Source organism: Clinocottus analis, unplaced genomic scaffold, assembly GCF_023055335.1.
Source record: "Clinocottus analis isolate CAN_PGR_092001 unplaced genomic scaffold, fCliAna1.0.p SCAF_1, whole genome shotgun sequence".
Classification (NCBI taxonomy): domain Eukaryota; kingdom Metazoa; phylum Chordata; class Actinopteri; order Perciformes; family Cottidae; genus Clinocottus; species Clinocottus analis.
The window spans coordinates 15,462,285-15,475,972 of NW_027175820.1; the positions used below are offsets into that span (position 1 = coordinate 15,462,285).

General features: G+C 40.9%; 3 protein-coding genes across 5 annotated transcripts; 1 reads left to right on the forward strand and 2 right to left on the reverse strand.

Moving 5' to 3' along the window:
* Positions 1-248: 248 nt before the first annotated feature.
* tbp (TATA box binding protein) lies at positions 249-6,232 on the reverse strand. Of its 3 annotated transcripts, none has more exons than XM_068589265.1 (9): positions 6,135-6,232; positions 5,349-5,679; positions 4,486-4,639; positions 4,168-4,345; positions 3,765-3,852; positions 3,176-3,267; positions 2,798-2,965; positions 2,323-2,417; positions 249-1,889 (listed from the first exon to the last, which is right to left on the reverse strand). In XM_068589265.1, exons 2-9 carry the CDS (start codon positions 5,397-5,399, stop codon positions 1,810-1,812), a joined length of 906 nt encoding a protein of 301 aa, XP_068445366.1. In that variant the 5' UTR covers positions 5,400-5,679; positions 6,135-6,232; the 3' UTR covers positions 249-1,809. The 3 variants fall into 3 exon arrangements, with proteins under 3 accessions (XP_068445366.1, XP_068445454.1, XP_068445288.1); XM_068589353.1 differs by having other exon boundaries at positions 6,141-6,231; XM_068589187.1 differs by having other exon boundaries at positions 6,102-6,226.
* Positions 6,233-6,505: 273 nt separating this feature from the next.
* Positions 6,506-8,317, forward strand: psmc3 (proteasome 26S subunit, ATPase 3). The gene is made up of 2 exons (XM_068589462.1): positions 6,506-7,484; positions 7,867-8,317. The coding sequence occupies exons 1-2, from the start codon at positions 6,540-6,542 to the stop codon at positions 8,203-8,205; spliced, it is 1,284 nt and encodes a 427-aa protein (XP_068445563.1). The 5' UTR covers positions 6,506-6,539; the 3' UTR covers positions 8,206-8,317.
* Positions 8,318-10,749: 2,432 nt separating this feature from the next.
* psmb1 (proteasome 20S subunit beta 1) lies at positions 10,750-13,329 on the reverse strand. Its single transcript, XM_068572805.1, has 6 exons — positions 13,135-13,329; positions 12,696-12,803; positions 12,314-12,395; positions 11,853-11,982; positions 11,501-11,607; positions 10,750-11,357 (listed from the first exon to the last, which is right to left on the reverse strand). Exons 1-6 carry the CDS (start codon positions 13,233-13,235, stop codon positions 11,172-11,174), a joined length of 714 nt encoding a protein of 237 aa, XP_068428906.1. The 5' UTR covers positions 13,236-13,329; the 3' UTR covers positions 10,750-11,171.
* Between the last annotated feature and the right edge of the window lie 359 nt (positions 13,330-13,688).

The following is a 13,688-nucleotide window of genomic DNA, read 5'->3' on the forward strand; positions in this document are numbered from 1 at the left end:
AAGAGGATGGCTGCATCAAATCTCTCAAACAGAAGCTAAGTATTTGAACATAAAGATAAGAACATTCGTGATACCCATCATGAAGTTGTCTAGTATTGATAGATGCAATAACTCAACTTTGTTCAGTGGGGTTTTAGTGAACATTTCGAAGGCAACAATGGCAACCAGTGGGAGAACAGTACATCCGTTTACACACACACACACACACACACACACACAGTTAATGTTCTACTCACCTTTCCCCTGTTCTTATAGTTTCTCTTTGTTAGGAAAGGCCTCTTTCTCACCACTTCATTAGGTTCAAACTTTCGTTAGGACAAACATCTAATCACGTCGCAGCAACTCGATGCATTTAGGCATGTAGACATGGTCGAGACAATCAGAATGGGGAAGAAAGGTGATTTAATTGAGTTTGAACGTGCCATGATTGTTGGTGAGTAAAAGAAGCAGCTTTAACAAGGAATCCTGTATGTACACATTTAATAATGCTGTGCAGCACATTAATAATTTTAGAAGAACAATTGCTTTGAAATGTGTGACAGGGCTTCCTGGTCTCCTGCTGCTTAACTCACAAGTCAGAGGAACGTATTGATTATCCTTATTCTCTTCTGCTGCCCATAATGACGTGAGGGTGGAAGAACACATGGTGAAACTGAAGGTCACCACAAAAATATCCCCATGAAGTGCCAAAAATGTTCACTACTTTTGTGAGTGTGTGGCTAAGCACGCACTATAGACAACCGATACACAATTCACAGAAAAATTGCAATATGATTTTAAATGGGCAAAAAAAAAAAATACATAATACAAAAACATGGCATAACAGTGCTTTGTTTATCAGACATCTTTTAGTGCTCTTGAATAGAAGATGCAAGATGTTAAGATAAAGTAAAAGAAGAGGCCGTCCAATCACCTAGTCTTTTCTTGATGTTTGGATTCTGGTTGATTTATAAGTACAAATTTAGTCCAAACCAAGTGACGCAATAGTCAAAGAATTAAACAACAACTTTAGTAGCAGGACTTGGATCCATTTAGTTCAACTTCTGTCAAATCTAAATTTAAGAGCATCCACGTTCAGTTACAGATTTATAGACTAGACTGTATCTCTCATGTCGAAATGCTTGAGTTTAGAAGGAAATCCACTTCAAGCATTCACCCAATTAGGACTAAGCCAAATCAAGATCAGAATGATTTGAATGTAAAAGACAAAGATAAAACACCCAAAAACCTGACAGATTTGGTTTGAGATAAACAGTCACTCAAACTAAAATCTTAAAAATACTGTTAAGAGGAATGTGGGGCTGACCCGAACATGTCTTGTTATAATTTGGGGGTCGAGCAATTTATAAAAATGCAACGTACAAAACTATTTAAAATGGCTTAAAATGAAAACTAAAAACAGTCCTTGTCATACTGTTTCTCTTCTAATCAGCACTTTTTACATTTCTTTACAATCTTATATACAATCAGGGATGTGAACGGCACAACAGAAAAATCTGAAATTAACCGAGCAAAGAAAAACAGTGAATGGGTTTAAAATGAATGGAGGTCTGTGTGAAAATATGTCATCGCTTGTGATCAAAACAAAAAACCTGTAAAATAAAAAAAAATCTTATTACTCAAAAAATCTGAAGACTGGAGGGACAACCAAAAAAAATTGGAAAAATAGACAGCTCACATCCCTGTACAGTCCATCTGTAAAAGGTCAAGGTATAGATGATTCTTCTTGTGAATAAAAAAAAAAAAGGTACAAAGAGTCGATGATTCAAAAAAAAAAGAAAAGAAAAAAGGTACAAGCAGCTGCAGGTTCTACGTTGTCTTGCGGAAGCCTTTCAGGATGGGATAAATGTTTTCAAACGCTTCATAGATCTCTCCCCTCACCTTAGCACCTTAAACACAAAACCAACACGTATCAATGAGTTACAGACAGAAGAAATCATGATATGCAGCAACATTATGATCCAGATGATCTTTTCCATTTCTAATTAATAGTTAGTTATTCACGAAGTTTTTAAGGAATCTAATCCATTTGTTTTCTAAGTGGTTGGGTGTTACATAAACATGGTCGATACAAGGAATCGTTTCAATCTTTATAGTAACTCAATGCAACGACGAACACTTAGAAAGTGTTGGTCAAGTTAATTTTTAACAACTATTTAAGGAATTCAAATCAAAATGATAGTTATTTTTAACTTTAAAAATTCTGATTTCAGTACGCGCCTCAAACAACCTGCAATGTTGTAATTCGGACACTGTCATGAATTCTAATCCAAACTACTGATGAGTGAAGTGAAGCCATTAGCCGTGAGGATCAGGTCTTACCTGTGAGTACAACTTTCCCAGACACAAAGATGAGCAGTACAATTCTAGGTTTGATCATTCTGTAAATCAGTCCTGGAAACAGCTCTGGTTCATAGCTGAAACAAACAAATCATTTTATAATCATCATTACAAGTATTAGCTTGGTCATTAAAACAAATGCATTTTAAGTTGAAAAAAATCTCATCCAGCCCCATCTAGGTTTTCCTTCTGTGGAACAACTGTGAAGCCGCAGGCGTGACATTCTGCATTTGCATTTGACCTATCCTGGATTAGGGAGCAGTGGGCTGCCCTGTGAGGCGCCCGGGGAGCAACGAGGGGTTAAGTGTCGTGCTCAGAGACATTTCGACGTGTGAACTGTGGGGGGACTGGGGATCGAGCCGGCTACCTTGTGGTGACGGGACGACCACTCATCCCCCTGAGCTACAGCCGCCCCTAAATTTTAGCTGCGCAAGACAATAAAACAAACAGAAATTACCTGCTAAACTGCTGATGCGTAAGGACTAATCCTTCGAGACGAATGGGGAACTTAACGTCGCAGCTTCCCACCATGTTCTGAATCTTGAAGTCCAGGAACTTCGCAGGAAAACCAAGCTTCTGCACCACGCGAGCGTATTTTCTGGCAGCTAACCTCGACTGCTCCTCACTAACAAAAGAAACAGGGCAGATAATATGGAGAAAAACATTTGTCGTATTCAAGAGAGGAGATAATTTAAAATGCATGACAAGAAGGTAGGACACATTTTACTCAAGGACAGAGAAAGGCGAGCGTCCTTCCTAGACATCACAAGTGTAAAAATCTGGTATTTCATGATCTTCAGCACAAGAAAGGTTAGCTAATAAACCGTATTCTGACCTCTTGGCTCCAGTGCAGACCATCTTCCCAGAGCTGAAGATGAGAGCAGTGGTTCTGGGTTCTCGTATTCTCATGATGACCGCAGCAAAACGCTAAAAAAAAAAAAAAATAGAGCAGAAATTTCAGCCAGTAGTCCTCCTATATAAATGTAGTTGTTTACAAACATGAATATATCTAGTAGGGCTAGGTTGTAATTCCAGTATTATGTATCATCTTTCAAAGGAATCAAATTGTGATGAAGTAATAAATCCTTGTATACAATAACTTTGTGTAAATATAAATAACACACCCATTTTAACTAAAATTTCTTAGAAAATCTGAATGTTCTGATTGTAAAACCATGCGATTAATTCATATTGTCAAAATGTGTGCCATGAAAAAGGTCAATACAAATTGTTATCAAGTTAATCATTTTGTTAGACACACAATCCAAAATTTCAAATGGTAGCTAATAAAATCACACAAAATAAATAAACCAACAAGCAGGCTGATCTGGATGCAAATCCCTATGCATTTAGCCTTTGTGGCTATTCCAAGAGACTACTTTCAACAGAGATGATCACGGTAATGTATGGCACTGCAGTCTCACCTTTGGGTTGTACTCTGCATTCCTGGCTCTCAGGGCAATAGTCTTCAAGTCCAGTTTACAGCCCAAATTTACAGTAGAGACTATGTTTCTAAAAGTAGAGTACAAAAAAAAAGCAGAGACACAGTAAGAGACGTTTAAGGAAAGTGTTCAGTTAGGAACTCAGACACAAGTTAAAGTTTGAGGAAATAATGGCAACTTTGGAAGTAAAAAATAATACACCCTAAAGTCGTCTCTGAAATGTCAACGATATTCATGTTTCATTTTTAAATAAATTATGATTCAACTTGCTTAGTTGCATTGTGTCCCTGCATAACATAACATACAAAGAGAAAACTGTGTGTATTAGCTATATTGATAAACTGATGCTTTGACCATCCTTTGGATATAAAACTATAAAACGTACTGTAGCTGCGGTACTATTCCAGAGCTCTCTGAGGCTGGTGTGGCCGGTGTGACAGGCGTCATGGGGGTAAGTGGAGTGCTGTAGAGTGGGGTGTTTCCTGGAAGCGCTGTGGTGGTCGAGCCTACAACCGTCTGGGAATGATAAAGCTGAGGGGTCTGCCCCGACGTTCCAGGAAGTCCTGGAAAACAAAGTATTTTTCTTCCTATAATATGAACCGATAGTAAACTTTCACGCTGGCTCTATGTTTTCAGAGGAGGACAACAATTCTAGGGATGACAGAAAGGGTGGAGGTGATTATGGCAGCAGTGAGTGTCGTACCTGTGTTTGCCTGCTGTGCCTGTTGCTGCTGTTGTTGCCTCTGCTGTTCCTCCAGTATAGACAAACTATTGGTGTTCTGGACGGGCTGTGGTGTCAGGCCTGAGCCATATGGCATCATGGGACTGAATATTGACATGCCTGGAGTCATGGCACCCTGCAGAAATAACACAACCCCAAAAGAAACATGAATTTGGGACTGCACAGGAAAGCGACAGTAAAAGCAAATCATAGTGACAAATCTGTATGCAAAAAAATAAATCTCCATTGTCACAATATTTTTCACTGTATCTTAATCAACATGAAAAAAATGAGTATCTAAATACCACTTTGTGTAACGAGTTAACATTTTTTTTGGTTGAAAATGCAGGCTGCACAGCAATGGTACCTGTGAAAGTAACAGTAGTAGTAGCCGTAAAACGTTGGAAATAGGTTTTAAGGTTAACTAAACGGCTGCTTTTGTCATTAATCATTGCAGCCACATGTTTAAGTGTGCTTCCTATTTTAAACATTCCATGAAATGAATTGTCAATACCAGAAGCATCGGTTGCTGTGACATCATTGCATCTTGTAAACTTGAAAGACGTGGAACTATGTCTTGGTTTACAGCACCTGTTTGTGGCTCATAAATGTAATTGTAATCCTGTATGTTACATTACATGCTTGATATGCTAAGTCTACAGTGACAAAGTTACTCCCTAGCCCCAACTTGACTATTTGAGAATCACATTTTCTCCCTCGTCCTGGGAGTAAATATTGTCGTTTAATATAAATAAGCACTGAAGCTGCAAGATGGGAGCTGATGTTTAGCAGAATCAAGCTGGTACCTTGAAGTATAAACCCGATTAACTTGAAACTAGTTTTACCTGAGGGGAGGCCTGCCCCTGGAAGGTAGGGGTACTGTTGTTCTGGTCCATCTCTTTCACTCCTCGCGTTAGTTCACTGCCACTCAAGAGCAGGAATTAACTTCACACTGCAGGTGCCTCAAACCTGTGCGTGTACAGTCTATAATACAGTAGAAAAACACCAATGACCACAGCGGACCAGACTCTGCAGAAACACCCTCTTCTCGTTTCTTCTTCTCCCTAGAAGCTTTGTTGTGCCTGAAAAGTCAGACAAACCCCAGGTTCACGCGGATCAGACTCTGCAGAAACAGCCTCTTCTCGTTTCTTCTTCTCCCTGGAAGCTGTGTTGTGCCTGAAAAGTCAGACAAACCCCGGGTTCACTCGGATAAAAACTTGAGTGAAGAACTTGCAAATGACCTGAACCCAAATGTGTGGCGCGAACACATCCTTTTCTTGCTCATCACCACTTTTAGCTTTAACTCATGCACGTTACTTCAGCTCGTTCATTCAATTTTGCCCAAAATGTATGATGCACTATGTAGCTTAAATTTTAGCATGTGCAAAATACTGGTGACAAATGTGTCTCAACCAGACGACCGTTCGTCTCCTCGCAGGACGTCTTGACAGCATCCAGCATGATATCAACACATCGACTAGCTGAAGTTAGCTGAGGAGCTAATGCTAGCAACACCAGCTAACATGCATTCAAACGTACTGTGGCAACAGTTAAAGCTTTGTGCGCTAAAAATAGTTGCAAATAACTTTGGCATTTACCAATGCGCCACAGCTCATTGCCTGCCAACTCACACTCACGCTCTCGCAGTTCAGAATCGCACAGGCACCGAAATAATTTAGCTTCTGGTTTGTTTGATCCGCGTTCTTGTGCTTCGGCGCCTGCTGCGAGCGTCGTCGGTTACTTATTCTTCTTTGAGGTTTATTGGCGGTTAGCAAACAACTAAATGGTGCTCTACCGCCACCAACTGGTATGGGCTGTGAATCAGAATGTCTGGTACTTATATTATTTAAAATAATTAAAATAATTAAAACAATATAAACATTTAACAAATACAAATTTAACAAAACAAACAAACAAAATTAAAAAAACACAAATTTAACTTCTTTTTTTTTAATAAAAAAAAAGCGCCCTCGGTTACTTCCGGAAGAAGATGCTTTATATTCCGCCGGGTCACAGTTAACGCAGTTAGAGCAAAGATGGCGTCGCTGAGTGACAAATCAGTTTGGGACGAAGTGGAGGATGGAATCGGCGAAGAAGTGTTAAAAATGTCCACAGAGGAGATAGTTCAACGAACTCGTCTCCTCGACAGCGAGATCAAGATCATGAAGAGTGAAGTGCTTCGGGTGACCCACGAGCTTCAGGCCATGAAGGATAAAATCAAAGAAAACACGGAGAAGATAAAGGTGAACAAAACCCTGCCGTACCTTGTGTCGAATGTGATCGAGCTGCTGGATGTGGATCCCAACGACCAAGAGGAGGACGGGGCTAATGTGGACCTGGACTCTCAGAGGAAAGGAAAGTGCGCCGTCATTAAAACCTCAACTCGACAGACCTACTTCCTGCCCGTGATCGGGCTGGTGGACGCCGAGAAGCTGAAGCCCGGAGATCTGGTGGGTGTCAACAAGGACTCCTACCTGATCCTGGAGACCTTGCCCACCGAGTATGACTCCAGAGTCAAGGCCATGGAGGTGGATGAGCGCCCCACGGAGCAGTACAGTGACATAGGAGGACTGGACAAGCAGATCCAGGAGCTGGTGGAGGCCATCGTCCTGCCCATGAACCACAAGGAGAAGTTTGAAAACCTCGGCATCCAGCCACCCAAAGGAGTCCTGATGTACGGTCCACCTGGCACTGGGAAGACCCTTCTGGCCAGAGCCTGCGCCGCTCAGACCAAGGCCACTTTCTTGAAGCTGGCCGGTCCACAGCTGGTCCAGATGTTTATCGGAGATGGAGCCAAGTTGGTAAGGGATGCCTTCGCTCTGGCCAAAGAGAAAGCCCCGTCCATTATCTTCATCGATGAGCTGGACGCCATCGGGACCAAGAGGTTTGACAGCGAGAAGGCAGGAGACAGAGAAGTGCAGAGGACCATGCTGGAGCTGCTCAACCAGCTGGATGGATTTCAGCCCAACATGCAGGTCAAGGTAAATATGCTGCCACCAAAAAATACCTGTTTCATCACATATATATTTATTTAAATTCACATTCTTGATTACGTATTTCATTCACAGCATCATTTTGGGAGAAATCTGAGTAATGTCTGTCAATACTAACAGCAAAATTCTGTAAACATTTATATATTAAATATCGGCACACTGTACAGCACACTACTTATTTGAACAAACTACACATCAAAATGTGTAATTGATGTACAAACAAAACCAAACCAAAACAAGAAAAGTTGGTTCTACTTTGGGGTAAAAAAAGTTAGGCACCCTTTTTTTTATGTCTGTCTTTTTAGTCACCATGGTGTCTTCATGTTACAGTGACAACTACAGTATAACTACATGTATTTATATTTTCCAGGTGATCGCTGCCACCAACAGAGTAGACATCTTGGACCCTGCGCTGCTCCGTTCAGGTCGCCTGGACAGAAAGATTGAGTTCCCCATGCCAAACGAAGAGGCCAGAGCTCGCATCATGCAGATCCACTCGCGCAAGATGAACGTCAGTCCTGATGTTAACTACGAGGAGCTGGCTCGCTGCACCGACGACTTCAACGGAGCCCAGTGCAAAGCTGTGTGTGTGGAGGCTGGCATGATTGCACTGCGCCGTGGGGCCACAGAGCTGAACCATGAAGATTACATGGAGGGAATCCTGGAGGTCCAGGCCAAGAAGAAGGCCAACCTTCAGTACTATGCCTGAAGACACTGTCTGTGTCTGTGTGTGAGAGAGTCTTTTGATTATTAAAACAGTTGTTGGGTAAACACTTGTTACAGTTGATTAACTTGGGTTAATAAAAATAAATAAAATGTAATTAAGTGTTGTCTCTTCCTGTTGAGCATTTATGGTCTATGTTTTCACTCTTTCAGGTGGTGAAAAATAATGGCACCGATGTAAAATTATTAATCGGAGAAGTGCAGTCTATTGGTCTGAAGATTGTATTTAGTGTTATTTAGAATAACTTAAAGCTAATTAAAACATAACATAAATGTAGACGGTAGGAAAAATGGGGACAACGCTATAAACTTGACATACATATATGTATATACAACATATATACAAAAGTTTATTTGATGGGGATGACATTTAATAAAAATACATGTCTATACTAAAATTAATGTATTACAGTGATATTGTGAACTTTTCTTCCACAGTCCTGTTTCCATTAAAGTGTAACAGTTCAATGTGCTTCTATAGACACGGTCCCAAACCTATAATATATACTAATACTTTTTTAGCAGTTACACAGAAATATAAATCTTCTTTAGCATTTATAGCAACAGGAAATGACAATCAAACTGCAGCATTGAAAAGCCAATTAGACTTCACAAAGATGCATCAAAAATATTTTTGCTGGCATTTAATACCCATTTTGTTTCCAAGATTTATATTTGGAGTTGTTTAAAGATGTTTCAATGTATTAAAACTTCCGTTTTGAGCAGCTTCTTGCACATTGCATTAAGGGAGAATAGTACCCATAAACAGCACACTCAAACATCAAAGTATTTAGTATTCTGTCTGCTAAACTTAAATTTGTCAACGTCTAGTGTGAACACACCACATGCTAAGAACGCATATCTAATCTGGATTCAGGATGTGTATCTTCTTTTGTTTGACTTGTCTTAGCAGGAAATGCACAGATGCAACACAATATACTAATAACAGCTTGTCTTCAGCAAGTATCCCAGTAACCCATCCAGTGAACCCATCCATCCATCTATCATCCGAACCAAGTCTTTAGGGTCGTGGGGCGCTGGAGCCGATCCCAGCTGTCAATGGGTGAAGGCAGGGTTCATCCTGGAGTCGCCTGTCCATCGCAGGTCAGACATAGAGACAGATGTTCCCGCTCACATCCACACCTACGGGCAATTTAGAGTCCAATTAACCTAAGCTGCATGTCTTTGGACTGTGGGAGGAAGCTGAAGAACCCACACTGACACGGGGAGAAGATGCAAACTCCACACAGAAGGACCTGCCAGGCCAGTATCCAAACCCCCAGACTCTTTTGCTGTGAGGCGTCAGTGCTAGCCACTACACCATCGTGCAGCCCAGTGAACCCACTTGCACAAAACCAGAGCAGTGGAACTGGGAATGAATGGCATGCAGCCATCTTCCAATGTTATTAGTTTCTAGAGTCTGTACAAGTAACTTTTCATGTGTGTGTGTTTGTTTTAATCAAGGGCAGAATGATGTTTCTGCAGATGTTTATTTCACCAACACTGTATATCTAGTGCGATAACCTGCTGTAATGCATGAGTCCTCAAAATTGACAACAAAAACAGAACAAACTAGTACTGGGGAAAAAAGAAAGATACGTTAATGTCACTTAAAACTCCCATCATCTCTGATCAGGTTGAATTCGACACTGCAGAAGAGAACGGATATTCTACAAGCTTTTCATGTTGCTAATGTCCAAGTGAAAGGTTGATGGAACAAACTGTACATTATGAAATGTCCTGGCTCCTCAATGGTGGTATGAGCTCCCCATTGACAACAGGGCAGCACATCTTTCATCGCAAACTAAACAACATATTTTTCAAGTACACCTTGAATAAGGAAAGTAGCATCATAGTAGAACTTACTACTTACAGCACTTCTAAGTTTAACTTTCTTGATTCTTGTTGTTCTGGGTTTGTACTCATGGCTGAATGCACTTATGGTAAGTCACTTTGGATAAAATAAATGAAATGTATGAAATGGTTTGTGTTGAGCCAATGTGTGAAGAAAAAAATCCTTCCATACCTTTCCTGCTGCATTGTGTTCACAACCGTAGAATGTGATTGGAAGCATTTAATCCTTAGTGTTAACATCATGAATCTCTTATATTACATTTGATGTAAATGGTTACAAAATTAAAGTAACTTTCTACTCGCGCATGTGGTTAAAGTGTAAAAATAATGAAAAGGAAAAATAGACCTTCCCCCCGTTCACATAGATGTAGTCAGGGCCCTGAGCCTGGCAATACTTTATCAACTCTTTCAAGTTGAAGATAATGGCTGCTAAAATACTGACAATCAGATACTTGCAGCTTGCAAGATCGTAAAACTTGTGAAATGTAGTTCAAAAAGATGTTTTTATTATATATATTATCGTAGATAAGTGTGGTGTTGCTTGTGGTGCATAAAGACTGACTCAGGAAACATTCCTGACCTGTTGGATAATCACATATTTTACAGCAACACTGAAAAGCATGAGTTGCTCTAGATGGAGTTTCCATGGGTGGACAAGCAATGAACAACACCAACATTTTAAATTCTTTACATTTATTACGAATGTAAAAAGCAAAGTATGTATCCTTCCAAAACACAATGAAAAATCCAAAGAGAGGAAGTATCTAGGCAGATTGAGTGAAGAGAGTCCTTTGCTTCTTAAGAACAGGAATGCTGATCGAGAATTGGGTTTCTAAACCACAAACAAGGATGGAATAATAGCAGAAACTGAATTAGATGACTTTGCACAGCAGGAGAAAAGTATGGATTTCAATGGATGTAAATTGTGAGTAGATATTAAAAAAGGCAAATCCGCTTCCCAGACTTTAGAGGCCATTAGAAGCAGATTCTGGATCAACACTCCTATTTTAAGAAACTTGTTTAGGGGCAAAAACTTGAAGGTGAATGTGGAAAGAACAGACCGAAGAGAAAAGCAGAGCAAGGAAAACATTTCCATCCTCAGTCTTTCCTCAGTGGTACAGTCTGCTCATTGATGCCATCCTTAGTGATGATGCAGACCCGAAGAGCATCTCCAGTGTAGACATCTCTTTCTGCGGCCGAGATGAAGACATCCTTGACGAGCTGAACTGCTTTTTCCTGAGTCAGAGGAACGTGCTGAACACCCTCCATGTTCTTGAAACCAATCTGTAGAAGGGTGTGGTAGAGACAAACAAACATGAATGTCCTTGCCCAAAGCAAGCAAACTTAACTACCACACTATATTGTCAACATACCTAAACATAACAGGATTAAGGCAAAAACAGGTCCACCTGCAGTGTGGAATTTACCTGGTTGTCCAGTAGGGGCTGCAGCATGGCACTTGCTGATCCTCCAGCCTTGTAAGTGTCCCTCTGGTAGGAGCCCACTGGGTCGAAACTGTACACCGCTCCCTTACCTTCATTGATATGAGTATTGCACATAAAACAGTCATTACAAGAAAAGTCAGAGCGTCACACAATTTCATCTAAGACAACAAAAAAAACAATTACAGTCTGACACAATGAAGCACAATAAAGGCAACAAGCCATTTTCAGCTACAGATTAAATATGCAGTTTTATTGTTAAACTTACACAATGAGGATATGCAGACAAACGTGATACATTTACTCCACTTAACGTCTGCAGCATTGCTACACCCACCGTGTTCATCCAGTCCTCCAATGATGTTGTAAACGTAGTAGGGGAAAAACCTCCTGCCGTACAGGATGGTAGACAACATGGCTGCAATGGCTCCACTGGTCATTGTCTTATTATTTGAGTGTTTGTACATCTGAGAAAAGGGCAGGAACATCATTTCAGGTGTTAGAAACAACTAAGTGACATCCTCTGTGGGTCTGCAGAACTTAACACAGTGAAACATAGAGGTAACAAAGATGACGTCCTTTGTGTTATATAACTGAACAATTGGACACAATTATCTTCATTACAGACAGCAAGACACAACAGAATGTCAGGCTTATGTTGGTTGTCTTGAAAACCACTACAATCAACACCCTGATTTTCAAGCAGGACAGTGAGCAGAGTCAGCAGAATAGGATCCTTTTGAAGATGAGACTTCGAAAAAGGGGTGAAATCAAAAAGCCCTGCTGCACCAGCCCCACCTTTAGTCTGGCATCAATGATTTTAGTCAGTGTCAAGCAGTCGCCGTGGAATCCGCTGCAGCCAATGACGGTTGTGTCGGTCCTATAAGGGGGAGCACAAAATATGCGAGACTCAGAGCAGCATATTGTTCATTTGGCCTTGATTCATGTAACAATACCTGATGTTAACGACATTTACCAAATCTCGAGAAGCACGACAATAAATCATTGGGGCACCAAGCAAGAACAGACTACAGTCCTCAGTTTTAGAAACGTTAAGTGGAGCTGCAGGGACTTCAGTGCTTCACTCCACATGTAACTGTCGTTCATAGTATACAGGGGGTCATCATACGCCTGAGCTTGCTTCCGTTGATGGTGGAGGAAGGTGACGGTGCAAACTTACAGCTTGTAGCACTTTGGAGAGTCGCGGCTGTGGATGGAGTAGCCTTCACTCAGCCGGGTGTCTGAAGCTACGATGGCGAAGTCTTCCCCAGCAACAGCTAGTACAGTTCTGGAAAACACAAAGCAAAAAACACACGCTAGTTCACTCATCTTATAACCCATCACATCTAGAGTGAGACGTTTCGTCCGTTTCTCCAGACACTTGCTAACGGAAGCTAAGCTACCGTTTCGAAACTGAAACTGGAGTAAACGTTTATCTTTTCCTTTATCTATATTTTAAGATTACAATCACACTTGATGTTCTGGAAAAAAAAGTCTACACGCATACTTTTTATCAACTTCAACCTTTGTTTCGTTTGATATATAAGCCGGTTAGCTAGCGTTACTAAGCACAGTGAGTAGCTAACAGGCTAACCAGCCCACGGTGTAAAGCCTCTCACCCTCCGTTGAACGAGTAAGGAGAGAAGCGGTGTTCCACCGGACCGGTGTAATGATACTCCTTCATCTTCCCGGGGTCTGAAAACGTACTAGACGAAAGCATTGTTGTTGCAGGAAACCGACGGTGTTGAAGATTGAGTAGCGTAAAGTCGCTGTATCACCGTAATATGGCAGACTCTTCTTTTACGGTCATCAAACCCGCGTGTTCAGAGGAAATCTGAGCGAGAGCGCCCCCACAGGCTGTTGGTGGTGGCGCAGGGCCACCAGGGCCACCTGCTCCACCACTGCAGAGCAGCGGGAGGATTTATTTCAGAATACCAAAAATATCTCACATTCACTATTTTGAAATATGTAATTTGGTTTTCGATGCAAAAAATAAACATGTTTGAATAGAAGATGCACTCAAATGTGACCATATGCCAAACAGATTTGCTAGACTGGATGTTTAGACCAAAAATACCTTATAGGATATGTGATAACAATTTGTCCGTAATATCATTTTTAATTACATGCAAATTAACCTAATAACATTAAAACACTTCTTTAAAATTCTAAC